We start from the raw sequence: 15,771 nt of genomic DNA, 5'->3' as shown, positions 1-15,771 counted from the left end.
CACTCTAGGTTCAAGATGGTGATGATAAATTGTGATAGCCTGCAATGATGATAGCCAATTCAATTTCTCTCTGTTCCACTCACTAGAGGAAGGTATGGTTCTCTTCTGCTCTCTCCAACGGCTACTTTCAGATGTGAGAATATGAGGAGTGGACAACATGTGCTGTAGCCTGTAAAGGAATGACATGGCAAAAATAGGACCAGTGTAATTAATTAATTATCAATTAATTAATTGCAAATTATCGGACACTGACATGGCGAGGAATAACATAGAGCTGCATAATAATGTGTTTATTTTTGGTAAATTCATCTTTGTTTTGCATTTACACACAACCAATATTATAAACCATGTCCATAACCTTGAAGACAACCAGACTCAAAATAGTTTTATTTGCATAGGTATAAGGGTGAATACTTTGAGTATCCACTATGTAACAATAGCACTATTTTCTTTCTTTCTTTCTTTTTTTCTTTCTTTCTGTCTGTCCGTCTTTCTTTCTGTCTTGATTCCCTGCTCTGGGTGTCCTTGAAAACCTTACTGCAGGCACACTGTGACTGGAATGCAAAAAGGTGCAAACAAAAAAAGTGATATTTAATAAAAGGCCACAGGGTAATTCAGATACAGCTTTCTCTTAGAACAGAGAGGTCACTAATGAAGACAACAGATACAAGTGCATGAAAAACAATTAAGCTTTTGTCATTCTTTTTTATGTTTGCTTTGCATGTACAGTATTTGTGGAAATCGGCCATTCAACTCTACTCATGCTCTATCTTGTTGCCCATATATTCAGCTGACTGATGAAAAGCCAAATGCTTGCTTCCTTTTCTTAACAGCGTGTTTCTCTCATGCTGGGGTGTGAGTGTGAGATGTTTGGCACACACACCCCTACACACACTTACACCTTTCAATAACTCGTGATGCCATGGCTCCCTGGAAAAAACAACCTGCAACTTGCAAGGTTCACTACCTCAGCGTACAAGTCTGTGACAACAAATAGTGGTTTTATTCAGCCAGTAGCTTGAGAAATCAATCTATAGTGAGCACAAGCTCTTAGGGACAGAGGGGGAGGGAGAAAAACAAGTGTGCAAAAAGGAGAAGGACTCATTTCCATGCTCTGCTACTGCTTGTGGCTGAGGGAGTATAGGAGATGGGGAGTTAATTGTATGAAATGACTGGTTTGCAGCACAGCACAGGGATGTGCTGTTAATGGACTCGGCGCTTATTCAGTTTATGTAATGACTCGAATGGGTTCCCTCATTTCTGAAAGAAATATTAATGGTTATTTGTGATTGTGCTAGTTTTCTTTAAAAAAAAAAAAAAAATAGGCTAAATCAATAGCATGATGAAATTGGTGTTGTGTCTGTAGTTTAAATCTGGCTGTCCTTTGTGTAGGCTACTCTAAGTAATGACACTGGAGAGAGAGTGATACAAATATGAGATTGGCCTCATGAGAGTGTCCCAACAGTTGAACAAATTACATATATTGGTGTCACAGTGAAGCACACACAGACACAAACACTTCTGGAAACTGTCCTATCAATAAAAATCTCTAATAGCAAGAAGTTGTGATCAGTGCCCTACTGGGGCACTACACACACACACAACATATCTGTACACTGACCAAAGGGTTAATAATGCCTGTTTATCCACCTGGTTCCAACCATCTTTTGTGAATGACATACAGTATGAATATGGACTCTCATCTGTGACTTTTAAAGCCAGTCTGACCTCACAGATGTCACCTGTTGGAGCCTATGCAATCGGTGTGTCACAGGTGTCGTTTCTATAATTATTAAATAGACCAGAGTTTATTACGTTTTGCCAAATTCCATAAGAGTTGATCAGGTCAGTCCTGATTTTGAACAAATCAAAAAAAAAGATAGGCGTGTGAAAGTGTCAAGTACACATACGTTGAAGGTGAGACATTTAGTTATTAATTTCATCAGGAGCTGCTATAATGCATGTTTGTATACTAACATATGTATACTAACAAGGTCATTAATACCATCAGTATCCCTTCTGATATTTCTCTCTCACACACAGAGACACAGGACCACAAACACACAAACACACACACATTGAATAAAAAGGTCTCAATGCAATATATTGTGGATAGCATATTTACCATGGAATAGACTCTCTTTCTCTCTCACTCTCTTTCTCTTTCTAAACAGTAAAGCAATTATTTGCTTTATTATATGTTATTATATATTATGTTTATATCATGTGTCAAATCTCTGGAAATCAAATCTGCCAAGTTCCAGCTGCAAACAGCACAAGCCTCGCATCTCATGAAACCATCTGTCGGAACACATCTAGCCCAATAGAATCCCCATGGAGTGTTTGAGCTGGATTATACTCAGAGCAAACCCATCTCAATCTCTATCTCTCCCAAACCCCAGGACCAGAGGCTTTTCCCCTTGGATAAGGCTGCCAGTGTTCATGCCATATTTTTCTGAGTTTAAGGGATTGTTTTAACCACAATGGGTACGTGGCACATTGTGTGAATTGACCCAATCGTTCTACCCTGCAGAACTATTATTTCTCCAACAGCCACATGACAACATGGCCATAATTCTTATAAGAGACTGTAATTAGTCAAATACTGCACAGCTCTAACTGAATGTCTCATTTTAAAATGGGTATAAAAGGCCATTATTGATTACCATCAGGTGGAGCAGAGACTATTAACTCCCAGCTAACTCAAGGGATGGTTGGGACTTATTTTATGGTTTGCTAAGTTCAGTTTGTGTGAATGACATCCAGTAATTATTGTTCACTGTATCTAGGAAAGCAGAGTTGACGTGTGAATAGTATATGCACTCTTCCAGAGCAATTCTGAATTGGTAATTATTTCACAGTGAAGGAAGTGTGATTGCAAGCCCATAAAAGGCCAATTATTACTCCCCTTAAGATTAATGTTCTGTCATACCTTATTATGTAACAGATACACTATTCTGGGTATAGAAACTGGCTTCCAAATAATCTGGACAATATAACAAAGCCTACTGCCTGCAACGTAAAATTCATTAAAAAAAAATCTGCCATTGGAACTAGATCAAATAGCCCTCACCACATTTGCAGGTCAAGAAAGTGACATCCTTACGAAGGAAATGTTTGAGGATGTTTAGAGATCTTGCCGGCGTACTGGAGGATCTGTCAGGCACATGTCTTTACTAGAAGTCACACTTCACTCCTCGCAGGTTATCACCACCTTTCAAAGACTGAGCATGCCAGTGAGTTATTTTTAAAATGTGTTTTCCATCGACAGATGTGATGGTTCCTGCATAATAAGTGTGCAGCAAAGCTCACAAAGCAAAGCTCCATGTCCTACACTCACGTATAGTACAATAGTAGTAGTTAAGTGTATAGTTCCCATATTAAACTACACTGCAAAATACCATAAGCTAATATCAATCCAGCTGCGATGGGTAGGTTATAGCAAAGATCCTTGATTACTCCGCTTTAACCCTCTCTGGTTATAGTATGGACCCTTTCAAGAGAGTTCCATTATCAGCATCATAGTTGGCCCCACAAGGCTTCCTTTTTAACATTCCATATGTTATCTTAATGCAGAGGAAGTAGATTGGGGCCCAAATAGAACCTTCAAGCATTGTTTTTGTTTTTATTGTTGAAAGGGTCTATAGCACATCTACTGCTTCTAATATTATGACTGTAACAGTATCATTTACATTTTCGTGTGTTTTATGAGTGTTTTAAGAGTCCACAATGAACTTGATATTAACATGTATTTGTACTTGTGTTAACATGGTATAATCAAACAGTAATAACGTCTCAACAATACTGACAAAGACTCAAGAGTGCATTGCAGAACAGCTGTAGAAAGCATGAAAGTCAAGCATCAACTGAAACGACATCGACCCAATGTGAACCCTGGTGTATGGGACATGTTGTGCCACCCCACGCAGACTTTCTGCCGTGGAAACGCAGCGGGAAGATGGAGAAATGTGCTCGCTGAACCTGCGAGGTTGAGTTGTGCTGCGACTTTGTGCTCAATTACATCAGGCCCTAATGAGATGTCTCAAACTTCAAGTCCCAGCAGGTCAGGTTACTCATGACTAGGCTACATGTAGTTCACAAAAATATACCCAAAATACTTACAGTACATGTTACGGCCTATTCCAGGAATTTAAAATGGCAATGTATTATTTCCTAATCAACAATTCAACAGAACTATTACCTTTTTTAAAATGAAAATTAGACAAGGCACAGGTGCATAGGCTAAAATAGAGGCAGATGTTGAGCGCTGTTTACGTTTGAAATTGCCAGACTGCAGAAACAGCACCTGTAGCTATCTCCTTTTATGTTCTAGGCTACTTACCAAACCTGGAACAAATGTTGATTGTTCATACACATCGTGCCATGTTATAAGGCGCTGATAGCGAGGAAACGCAAATGATTTAGTAGGGTATAAGTGGCCAATAGAGGTAAATGGCAAGCAAAGAAATCAGAAACATGGATAAATACAACATGCTACAAGTGCTATCAGTCCATCGCGGTACATTCAGTGTGAAATGTCAGCGATGAGCATGACGCGCGCTCGCGTGTCTACCTCCATGACGCATGGCCGGCTCTCCTATGACCGCGCGGTCGGTTCCCCAGCTGGCGGTCACCCTCTCTGTGCACCAGGCAGCGTTAATGAGGCTGCAGACGAGGGCTAAAAACAGCACGCAGCGGCTCCAGCTCCCCCACCTCGCTAAAAGCATTTCCAACCAAAACGAAGGCCAAGCTGGGAGCTTTTCCATCCCAGAGCTCGTGCACACGCACACGAGGACTTCTGGCGGCTTTGAGGACCCACTGATGGAAATGTTTCAGCAAGATCTGTGGCCATTTTACAGTATTTCGTTAAGGGTCTCACGTGGAAATACATGTTGAGACCATAGTTCTGTCAATGGGGTGATCACTTAGGCTGTAGCACAGACATACCTTCCCAACATGGATGGAAAAGCTCAGCCCGAGGTGGAGAGGATCTAGTGAAATAGATCTGTAAATATAGCTGTAATAAAAGCTGTTTCTCTGCTTGTTGGTGAAACCCCTGTGGAGTTGAGCGTCCAGTGCACCCAGAGACATGCTCTAATAGCCCTTATCTAAACTACTGCTGATCATCACCCATAATATGAGCAGAAGCATGGTCATACACAGCTTACATGCAGAGGATTCTTGTGAAATAACTCTGGACTATACATTTTCAGAATTTAAAAACAGGATCAGTTGTTAGTGTTCTTACAGTCTAATCAAATTTATGAGAGGGAATATTTTACTTGCATAGCGAATATATATTGATAGATTTCACCAAAATAAAAAGGACTCCAGGAGTCTAATTTTATAGCTGCTTGTTGCTGTAAAAAAATTTCCTATTTAAGTCCACTTCATCCACTCTGATTCCAGTTATGACAGAATGTCTTGCCCTGCTCCACTTGATTTGCACGGAAATTGACACAAACACGTGGTCCAATATCCTATAAATATTCATCTGTCACAAAGACATGACTCATCTCTTATTTGTTTTGATGTAATAAATTGCTCACCATTTCCTATCATTCATATTGTATTAGGGCTAAATTTGCTCGTCGGGTGCATCTGTCATGAAGAGGATGTGTGAGTCAACTCAGCGGGTTAACACTGTTGTTTGTGTGCCTGCCGGTCTCAGCAATGTTGGTGTTAAGCTTAATGTTAAGGTTATGTGTTATTTTGAAAAGAACAGTACAATCAGTGCTCAACCACATTTGGATGTTTTAAAATAGCCTACGTTGAAAAAAATCAGATCTGGCATTAATCCCAATATATGGCACACCGAGCCATTTCAGGAGGTGTGCTTGGAAAGAGCCACAATGAAACAAAACCATCTGTCTTTTCTGGGGAGGTCTGCTTTCAGCTGATAACTGATCATGATGTGACCCCTCAGTGCTTGGGTCTGGGAGTGGAAGCCTGGAACGCACTGTGAGTTCCTCCGGCCTGCTCCCCTTCCTCTCCCCTTTGATGGCAGAGTGGAGGCAGCTGGCTCTGGGAAGAGACCTGGGGCCCAGCCAGCCCCAGAATGAAAGCAGTGGGCCCAAATCACACTGCCAGCCATAAAGGTGTGATGCTAATGCTAAAGCATTCAAGAGGACCGGGAGAAGCGGGAGACATCACCCAAAATGGTTCACCTTAAGCTTGTACTGAGGCTTCAAATTAATCATCAGGGTGGGAGAAATCTAACAGGAAAGCTAAACAGGAGACACATATGTAATACATGAAACATGAAATGCAGTGTTGGGCACTAAAAAAAGTGGTGTGTGTGTGTGTGTGTGTGTGTGTGTGTGTTTTTATGTTGTGATGTGTGTATGTTATGTCTGACCCTCACCCACCCCCAGAGTCCAGTGCACACACAAACAATATTGTGTTTCATTTCCAAAAGTCTTTCATGGTCTTTGTACACAGCCCAAAGTAGTCCATACTACACTTGTTCAAACTTATAAATAAGAGTACCACATGCTGTTCAAAGGTGAGGTCTTTGGTCATCAATCTGTCCATATCTACGTCCTCTATGGCAATGCTGCTGCTGTCAGATCAGCGCCTGTCTCTGTTTCTGACATGGTGAATTTGTGCCTCAGTTCCAGCTGAGCCTAAATGAGCAGTGGATCAATGGCATCATACCATCCACTGACATTTTATTAGAACAACGGATGGACTGATGAATAGATGGATGGATGGATAGATAGATCGATGGACTGATGGGCTGATGGACACTAGATTACGATTTCAGCTTGCGGCATGCAAATGTGTAAAACGTAATGTTTTCTTTTAAGTGTGCCAAAAAGATAGTCAAGCCAGAGTCATAGAGGAGCATTTGCGTCTTATCTTCTCCCTCTCTGTTTCTCACTCGCCTGACGTGGGAGAACACAGAGAGACAAGGAGATCTGCTCCTCCCACACACTCAGACTCACAAAGTCAAGGATTCCACGCACTCCCTTCATCACGTCAAACATGAAAAGCCACATGGGCAAACAGACACTCAAACACACACACACACACTTTCATCGCATTGACCATGAATCAATGACTGGCTTTCCACCCACGGCTAGCCCTAAGCCCTGAAAGTGACCACGCAAAGCTGGCCTGGGGGCTGCCTGGACATCTGAACATACAAATCAGCCGAGCCTGATGAGACCAGGACGAGGGCCGCTGGGCTGAAATGAACAGCAGTCTCACTGAGCGGTGCAAACATGGAGAGATCAGAGAGGAAGGACTGGAATCATTCCCCCGCACAATTGACTAACTAGGGCTGTCTAATTACAGTGCTGCTTTTGGATATGTACCTTTCTTAACTCAGTGAAACACATCTGAGCAATAGTAGTTTGATCATTTGAACTGTGTACATTTCAATGTGTTATACTGAATATTTAAAGGAACCGTATGTAAGAAATGTAATTCAATTAATCATAAAATGGCCCTGATTTGTCACTAGACATTAGGAAATCATGCTAATTTCAAATACTTATATGACTGACAACAGTAGTCCGGCCAGGATATCGTCATTTAAAAAAGTGAAGTTGCAGCCCTCAACTGATGTTGATGTTTATATTTTTGTGTTTTAGCCTGATCCGCCACCCTCCACCTATCTAGTAATCACAAAGTCAGTAGTGTTTCGGCATCTGGGTTGCCAGCTCTGCTCTAGTTACCACATATGCGGTGTACACCGCTCTACAGTATTTTGAAAGTGATTGTAGTACCAGTTTTGGCCAAAATCCTACATACGGTTCCTTTAAGAGTATAAATTAAGAAAGGGCAGATTATGTTGTGTAGAATTATTTTGCACATTTACACTTTGCACTGGTGTAGTGTGAGACAAAAGCACACTTGGTAGAGAGCAACGCAGACAATAAGATTTCCTCTGGAGAAAGCCTTGATTTTTGTTTTCATTGTATTCAAGTAAGTCACATGTCACATATTGTGTGTGTGTGCTATTGTGCTCAGACATGTTTCAGTCTCCACTGAAACACATCTGAGCATCTTTGTTTAGCGGTATTCTTTTGGTTGTAGTTGCTATGTTATTTTCTTTGGACTTGATGATGTCAGAAGGCAAGAGAAATCCCAAGGAAATTACATTCATTTAAATGATCCAGCATTTTGTCCAATCTGTACATGTTTATATCAAAATGATAGATCCATCATTATCATTTTTTTTTGTCTACAAATAGTAGTGTGACTTTCACTGAGCTCCAGTCCTGGAAACAAAGAATGTACTGACCAGACCTTTTCTATGCCAGGTATTTTTAAATTGGCCCAGCAATTATGCATTAATAAGGCTTTGTTAGTTGTCTGTGAAAGAATCTATGGCAACCGGAATTCTACCGGAAAGACTCAGTAAGACTGAGTAGACAGAGATAGATAATGATTTGCTCCTGGAATGGATGTACAGCAATGAGGATAACAATCAGAGATATAGTTGGCAGTCTCTAGAGTACAGTAAGCAGTATTTGGCATAGGTCCCCATCCAGAATCTGGCAAATGTCAAGAAGGTCTCAGATCTTGGCGACGGGAGAAGGCAGGGATGATGAGTCCACTGGTCCTGATGATGGATGGGCATTAGAATCCATGTATTGGAATCAGCAGAGAAGTGAATGAGATACAATACTTTGTAGACAAGCATGAGCCACCTACTGGTTAGTAATAATGGTTAGAATGAATAGATGTAAAACTTTCGCCTAAGCTATCATTTCTGTGACGTTCATGCTGGTTGTCACAGGTTCAGACACTAATTGAGTGACTCTTTCAACCTATTTCTAGAAAACCGTGTAGATGTTTCATAAATTCTTAACACATTTATGAATAAGAATTTATGGTCTTTAGTGAGCCTCATGTAAGTCTATTTTGAGAACTTAGAGAAAAGTGATACAAGGAGCAGTAATGTCAAACAGACATAAATGTCTCGCTGGTGGACAGAGATGGAACAATAGTATCCTTTAGTGTTATTATTATTCATCCTGCACAATCAAATAATGTTTTTAACAGTCACTTCATCTTGATGCTGGCTCTAGCTTCTGGTTCAAATACCGTTGGGTGAATGTTCAGATGTGTGAAGACACCTTCCCACTCAACACCACACACACAGTGGTAGACTACATGATCAGATCTTATGGTCTGAACAATTCATAGCTGCCACCTCTCAGTCATCTCTTAAATACCCACAGAATAATCTGAGATTAAGAAAATCACATCAGAGTTGTCCCAGAGGTCGCTATTTATATATGAACTTGACATTGTGACACGTGGCTCCATTAAACAAACTCTCCATAGACATCTCGCAAGCAGCTAAAATAGACAGGATCCACTTCCTAGAGGTGAGGAGTGACAAAGTAGGCCAAGGACTCGCACAGAAAATAGACTCCGAGTTGCACATGGCCTGAATCAACTCAGGCCTTCGAGAGAAAATGAGGGTAGCTAATCTTCGAAGTCACTAAAACACAGAGAACCAAACCCGACAGGGAAAGGTATTCGCATGTCTGATAGCAACGATGGGTCTGCTCATCTTCATCTCAGGAAAAATATCATCCTTCAGCAGCTACCGTCAATGTTAGGCTGCTCAAACCTTGGAGTTTTGAGTTGACTTGGAGTTATACACACAGCACCATAGGAAACACTCTTTCTATCTGGGTATTGGGATTGCATATTCTGTTACCTGGAGAAGTATGTATATTAGTTAAACTATGTAGAGTGCCCCGTACATTTTACTCAGATTGAAGAAAGGCTTTATTAGAACAAAAATGACACCATCTTGTGGGGACAGGACATCACTGCAGGCTAAAAATACATGGACCCACTCTTGATTGTCCTTCATCACAACGTGCTAGTCTTCATTTAGTGGGTTCACACAGGCAAGATAACAGGTCTGATGAATTAAAACAAACTATTTTATTTACCCACAAATGCAATATTCACAGCAACATATGTTTTCAACAATTCTCTGCTTTATTCCCTGTAACAAAATCATGTAGAACAGTTTAATCATGATTACAAATCAAAAAACATTAGGAAAAAATCAATTCATGAGCAGTCTTGGTAAAACTATGAAACACCTTGATATTGCTTTGCTTCCTGCCCTGAAAACATCCTTACAATTAGACAACAAAATAGATTTGTTTTCAAGTTCCTTTTATCCTGAATGAACCATGCTATTAAACCAACATTTGCATGATGAAATCAAAAAAGGACAGGCATAATCCAGCATTCTCACACCTGCCTCTTACAGTGAAATGATAGATTTTGTTCTCTTAGACCTCCAGAAATAACTGAAGACTTCTCATAAAGTTTATGTAACGTGTGTTTGCATAAAACCTCTTCCTATGACAACCAATGACGGAAGACCCCAGGCCATGTCCTCCATTCCTCTCATTCAGAACATGTCAGGGGAATCTCAAGTCACTTTACACTTCACTCACTGCTTTCATGTGCACCCCTGAGAACTTGCACAGAACAGTTTTGGGTCCATTAATTTTCTTGATAAACCTGTTTGATAAATGTTATTCAGCTAATTCAGAATTATGCAACTCTCTACTGGAATCCATCAAACTTGTGTTAAGCAACAACTCAATAACACCCATCTAGTTTGATGAAGAGTTAAGATGGGCAGATGGAGGGATGGAGGTGTGTAATGAGCATATTTCATGTGCAAGTACGGGACAACACTATTGTTCTAGCTGCACACCCTCAACATGTTGCAGCAGCTAGCTTTATTCTGTGGGTGCTGTTGTTTCTCGTTGCCATATAGAAATCAAACTAAACCATGTTGTTAGCGTGAGAACTTGTGTTCTCTAATGAGAGTTGAAAAGAGGGCAGAGGGCTCAAGTCATAAATGTCATATCTCAAAAGGTTACCACTAAATCACACAGCAGTCATATGGAAAATAGGCAACAGCTCCTGAAGTAAGGCAACAACAGAACAGAACAGACACACACACAAACTACACAGGGTTTTTATATTCAGTCTCAACATTCTCTTGAAATCATGTCACACATGCAGTTTTGCCTTCAAAATCAACCACACACACACACACACACACACACACAAAAAAAAGACCCCACCCCCCAGTTTCCACAAATATATCCCTTGGGCTGACTTAGGCAGCATGACAGCAGCACTTTTTAAAAACAAATGACACTTCATTCTCTCTTTACAGTAGGTGTGCATATATGTGTATACATATATCTGCAAAACTCAAGCTAAAAAAAAATACAACAAAACCATATTTTCTTTGCAAACGCCACAGCAAACGATATGGGTCACATTTCATTGACGGCCTGTACTATGTTTCACTGTCAAGGTTTGAGTTCTTGTAGGCAGCAAATGCTTAAAATGTCAAAGGTTTAACTGTAAGCCTTGAGGGTCCAGACAGACTGCATATAAAGAATAATAATGTAGAAAATGTCCCAAATGAGGGATAGAGAAATGGAGATTGTATTAAAATGTATATGCATCGCTTTGCAGACAAACTCACCGGGGCTGAACAAAGTCAAAGGGTATAGCATCATCACTCATCATTTGTGACTACACTCTATACAGTCTGTTTCTATATACAGTTTCAAGTACAGGTGTGTGTACGTTTTGAATTGTTTGTAAAAAAAAAAAGGAACTTCACAAATAAAATAACATACTAGAGGCAAAATAGGGCAAGAAGGAAGTCTTCCCATTCTTAAGGAAAAACAAAAAGAAGGGGGTTCATCCAGGCATCAGTCACTGATTCTGTAGGTCATCCTCAACCTCAGATGGGTCTCTTCTGTCCAGACCACCTTGCCAGTGCTAAGGAGAGCATCTGCATTGGGAAGCAGCGATTAAAACTGCTACGCAGGACAGATGTCTGCAGGGGATGATGGGGGATGGGGTATCAGAGGCTGGAAAGACTGGATCCAGTCCAAATGGCTGGGCAGCAAATGCAATGAAAGACTGGCTCTGTGAGACTTCCCCTCTCAAAGGATAATCGGCAGTCCGAGGGTATGCAAGGGGAGACAGGGAGTGTTGATCAGGGAAGGAGAGCGCAGTCCTAGCTCTGTTCATCTGCAGTATCCTAGAGCTTGGGTAGGAGGAGAGGGCCACGGTCAACCCAGCCGGAGACACTGTCAGTTGAGTTATCGGGTTTCTATGGGAACACAATTAACAGACACGGGCCTACAAATAAAGAAGAAATAATTATGGACCGGTTGATCTTTACTGATGAGAACATACTGTGCTCCATAGCCACAGAACACCCACACCACACATACTTTTGCTTTGTTCTTAAATTCTAAACACTACTTTGAGTCATCCTCCCTCATGCACTAATACAAATGAATAGATCTCTTACTTACTTACATACATACATACACACACACTATCCTACATTTTATTTAATCTCAGATAAATTTAAACTTAACTGAAATCCTTCATCTCCCACTATGAGGATGTATTATGAAGACCCAACTAAACATGGGAAGGCTTACTGCACGACTTACGTAGAGGGGTGATCTAGGGCAGAGAACACAGACTACTTCATCGGAGCGGTGTCTTCATCCTTCAGTATGAATTTCTTCCTCAAGATCTCGGAGATGAGGGAGGCAGAATCTTCCTCTCTCAGAGAGGTACATCCCCGATTGTATCTACTGGGAACCAGAAAACAGAGTTGCTACACATTGGCAACATAACTTATGGAAATTGTCAACACTGACAAGCATTACTAGATACAAATTAAAGAGGATTCTGTTGTAGTCTGACTGACCTGTCCTTGCTCATCTTCATACGGTTCATGTCCTTCAAGATGTCCCTGACGTCGGCAAAACTTGTTGACTTGGACAGCGACACTGTGTCCTCCTCTGCCTCCCTAAAGTCCATGCTAGGCCTGTCAAGGTCAAAGGTGGCTGAAGCGGTCATGGAGACAGGAGGCATGGGGTCGGGCACTAGCTCGGACACCTCTTCCTCCTCATCTTGGTCCTCCTCTTCATCTTCCTCCTCCTCGGTGACGTCGCTGATGACGAAGGATGCCGTGGGGTTGGGCTGGAAGGCAGCCGTCTCGAACGGAGCCATGGAAAAGCCCACACTCGTGTCATCAGGGGACAGGAGATCTGGTGTCAGTGGGTTGGAACCTGAAAGACAAACATATTTTCTACTTTCTTTTTCATAATCCTGAAAATCTTAAGAAATTAGTACAACAACCTGTTAGCTAAATCCTTTCCATAATGGTCACACTCTCAAAGATGTTTTTGTGAAGTTGCTCGTGACGGACCTATATTTTGTTTCCAGGGAAACTTCAGTATGACCCTAGCATATATGACCTAGACATAAACAAACACTACCAATCAATGTTATCTGAATAATTTCTACCAAAGTTCCTTAGACAAGTCTGCAAGCTCCCTGAGCAAAAGATGAAGACCAAGTGTCCAACCTGATTCATTAGCCACAATCTTGGCAATCTGTGCCCGCAACTTGCTGAGCTCATCTTGCAGTGCAGTGGTACGATTGAGGGCTGTCACTCCAGGCTTCCTGAGACCCTCCATGCGCTTGCCCGTCGGACGAAAGTTGGGCACCGAAGAGTTCCTATGCAGCACCAGGAGAGGCGTGGGCCTCCACTCATGCCTCAGAGGACGAGTGTCGCTCCTGATTGACAGGAAAACAAAAACAGACACACAATATGCATTAGGCATCTGCAAAGGAACTGTGACTTTATATGTTCTCTGCAAGACATGCACAACATAAACTCTTGATTCATAAATGAATAACAAAACCAGTAATGAAACAATACAAGAGGGTAATTCCAAGTACAATCAAAGCATTCAGTAAGCAATCAGCCATCCAGTGAGGATTTTGCAAATGCTGTCGAGTGTCACCTACCGAACTCTTGCATAGGTCTCCTCTTCATCAGCTGCAAGCCATGCAATGTCGGCCAGGGTGGGCACCATAGGACCATCCGTGGGTCTCAAGGGGGGAAGCCCTGGCAGTTCCTATCAGGGGCAAACACAAGGCTAAACACTCAACAAGTAATTTAGAAGACTCAAATATATGATCAGTCTGCATGACACTATTAAAATGTACCTGGAAACATGCACGAGGGCATGGTTTGAGTGGTAGAGTGGAGCCAATCATTCTCACCACACTTCGAGTTGATCCATGTGGCTTATTCTGCCAAATGGGAATCACCTCCTGAAAAAAGACAGCTCTGACATTACTATTCGATGACTCTTGATGCTAATTGTAACAACTGCGTTCGCACGCCTGTAATCTGTATTAAATGCATGATCAATCACTCCTCTTACCCCTCCTGAATCCATGTCGTACGGCTGTATGAAGAATACAGCTAAAGATGTCTCTTAACTGGTGTTTTTCCCCCTCTAACAGCTGCTGGTCATGTCGGAGAGGACAGAACGTTCTTCAGTCAGCTGGATCAATCAACATCTGAGGACAATAGTATTAGGATAGTTTGCGAGTGAAACACAGTTAACCGTGCAATGAAAGCACACAGGATTAATCCGACATACAGCTTTAATAATAATTATCATAACATAACATAACATATGCAAGTCAATAGTTGCCTATTTTTTTGCCCATGCGAGTATTAGGCTACTTATGAGAGCTAGAAACTGTTACCTTCACGAAGTCGCAATCATTTACTGGGTAAGGCTAATGCGTAGAAGCTGGAATCTCGGCCAGTGCAATCATATGCCCATGATTTATAACACTGTCAAAGGCGTCAGACCTTCAGCCTCATCAATCTCTTCTCTGCTAGCGTTACCTTGCTACACAAATGCTAACGTTAGCTTGCTAATCAAGTAGATAGTAGTAGGACAGCTAGCACTTCTAGCGTTAAACCTACGGTGAAAACATTCACATGCAACATACATGCATAACTAAGTTATTCTAGATCAACTGGCCAAAATGAACCACTACAACAGCACAATATTACCCAGCATCTTTACCAGTTGACACACTATGTTGTAACGAATAAACGGCCTTGCAAATAAATGTAACCTTAGCTAAGCTAGTAACCCACTATCTGTGATAGCTATCACTAACGACTAGCTGCTAGCAGGTCACAACACAAACAGACTGCATAACGTTGACGTTACGATACTTGTTGGACTGCAACTGTATTTACATGCAGAAACTACATAGATGGCGTTCGGCAAGCTTTTACATACGTGTCCAGAAGACGTTTGATTTCTCCCAAATTGGATGGATTCTCGGTTGGAAGAAAAATGCGAATTTCTCCCCGTACACCGCCGTTATCTACGATCATTCTATATTTTCATTGGTTACCGGCTTCCTCACAACATTTGAACTACCAATAGAATGTGAGGTACTACGGCTGTGGAAGTTTCGTCACAAAGCGGTGCCCTCTTTTATGGGAAAACCCTTTCTTTTACTGTCTAGTTCTATGGTAAAAACAATGATAGTAATTTTTAACAGAACATACAGTATCCACATACTGTGGAACTGTGGGTCCCCTGCACGGCCACGTATCATGGTATCACATTATACAGTTCAGTCAACCTCTCTGAACTTAACAACATTAACTCTGCCGTTTTAGAGAATTGTAATCAAAGTTTCTGCTGAAGCAAGATGAGTTGACATGTCTCAAACGTTCTGAATCATAGACTATATTGAAATTATGGCCTACGAGGTCTGTAAGACCCACACGAGAGGTCTTTGATGAACCACTGAAATAAAGCTAGTTGTAACTGCTTTTGTAAACATGGTTTATCGTTTCTTCCCCTGAGCAAACAATGGCACCAACAATCCCCCACA

General features: G+C 41.4%; 1 protein-coding gene across 3 annotated transcripts; it reads right to left on the bottom strand.

Annotated features, from left to right (window-relative positions):
• Window positions 1-10,959: 10,959 nt before the first annotated feature.
• mtfr1l (mitochondrial fission regulator 1-like) lies at window positions 10,960-15,299 on the bottom strand. 3 transcript variants are annotated; one of them, XM_048227317.1, is made up of 8 exons: window positions 15,165-15,299; window positions 14,283-14,421; window positions 14,062-14,169; window positions 13,861-13,970; window positions 13,415-13,626; window positions 12,752-13,115; window positions 12,489-12,635; window positions 10,960-12,165 (listed from the first exon to the last, which is right to left on the bottom strand). In XM_048227317.1, exons 2-7 carry the CDS (start codon window positions 14,295-14,297, stop codon window positions 12,521-12,523), a joined length of 924 nt encoding a protein of 307 aa, XP_048083274.1. In that variant the 5' UTR covers window positions 14,298-14,421; window positions 15,165-15,299; the 3' UTR covers window positions 10,960-12,165; window positions 12,489-12,520. The 3 variants fall into 3 exon arrangements, with proteins under 3 accessions (XP_048083274.1, XP_048083276.1, XP_048083275.1); XM_048227319.1 differs by having other exon boundaries at window positions 12,489-12,632; XM_048227318.1 differs by lacking the exon at window positions 15,165-15,299 and adding an exon at window positions 14,614-15,132.
• Window positions 15,300-15,771: the final 472 nt, after the last annotated feature.

This window comes from Alosa alosa, chromosome 19 (assembly GCF_017589495.1).
Source record: "Alosa alosa isolate M-15738 ecotype Scorff River chromosome 19, AALO_Geno_1.1, whole genome shotgun sequence".
Taxonomy (NCBI): Eukaryota; Metazoa; Chordata; class Actinopteri; order Clupeiformes; family Clupeidae; genus Alosa; species Alosa alosa.
Note: the sequence above shows the minus strand (reverse complement) of the source record. Positions and strands in the feature narration are given on the sequence as shown.

Coding starts and splice junctions, on each gene's coding strand:
- mtfr1l (XM_048227317.1), bottom strand. Junction 13,116..13,414: donor GATTGTGGCTAATGAATCAG/GTTGGACACTTG, acceptor TTTGTCTTTCAG/GTTCCAACCCACTGACACCA. Junction 12,636..12,751: donor ATGAAGATGAGCAAGGACAG/GTCAGTCAGACT, acceptor TCTGGTTCCCAG/TAGATACAATCGGGGATGTA.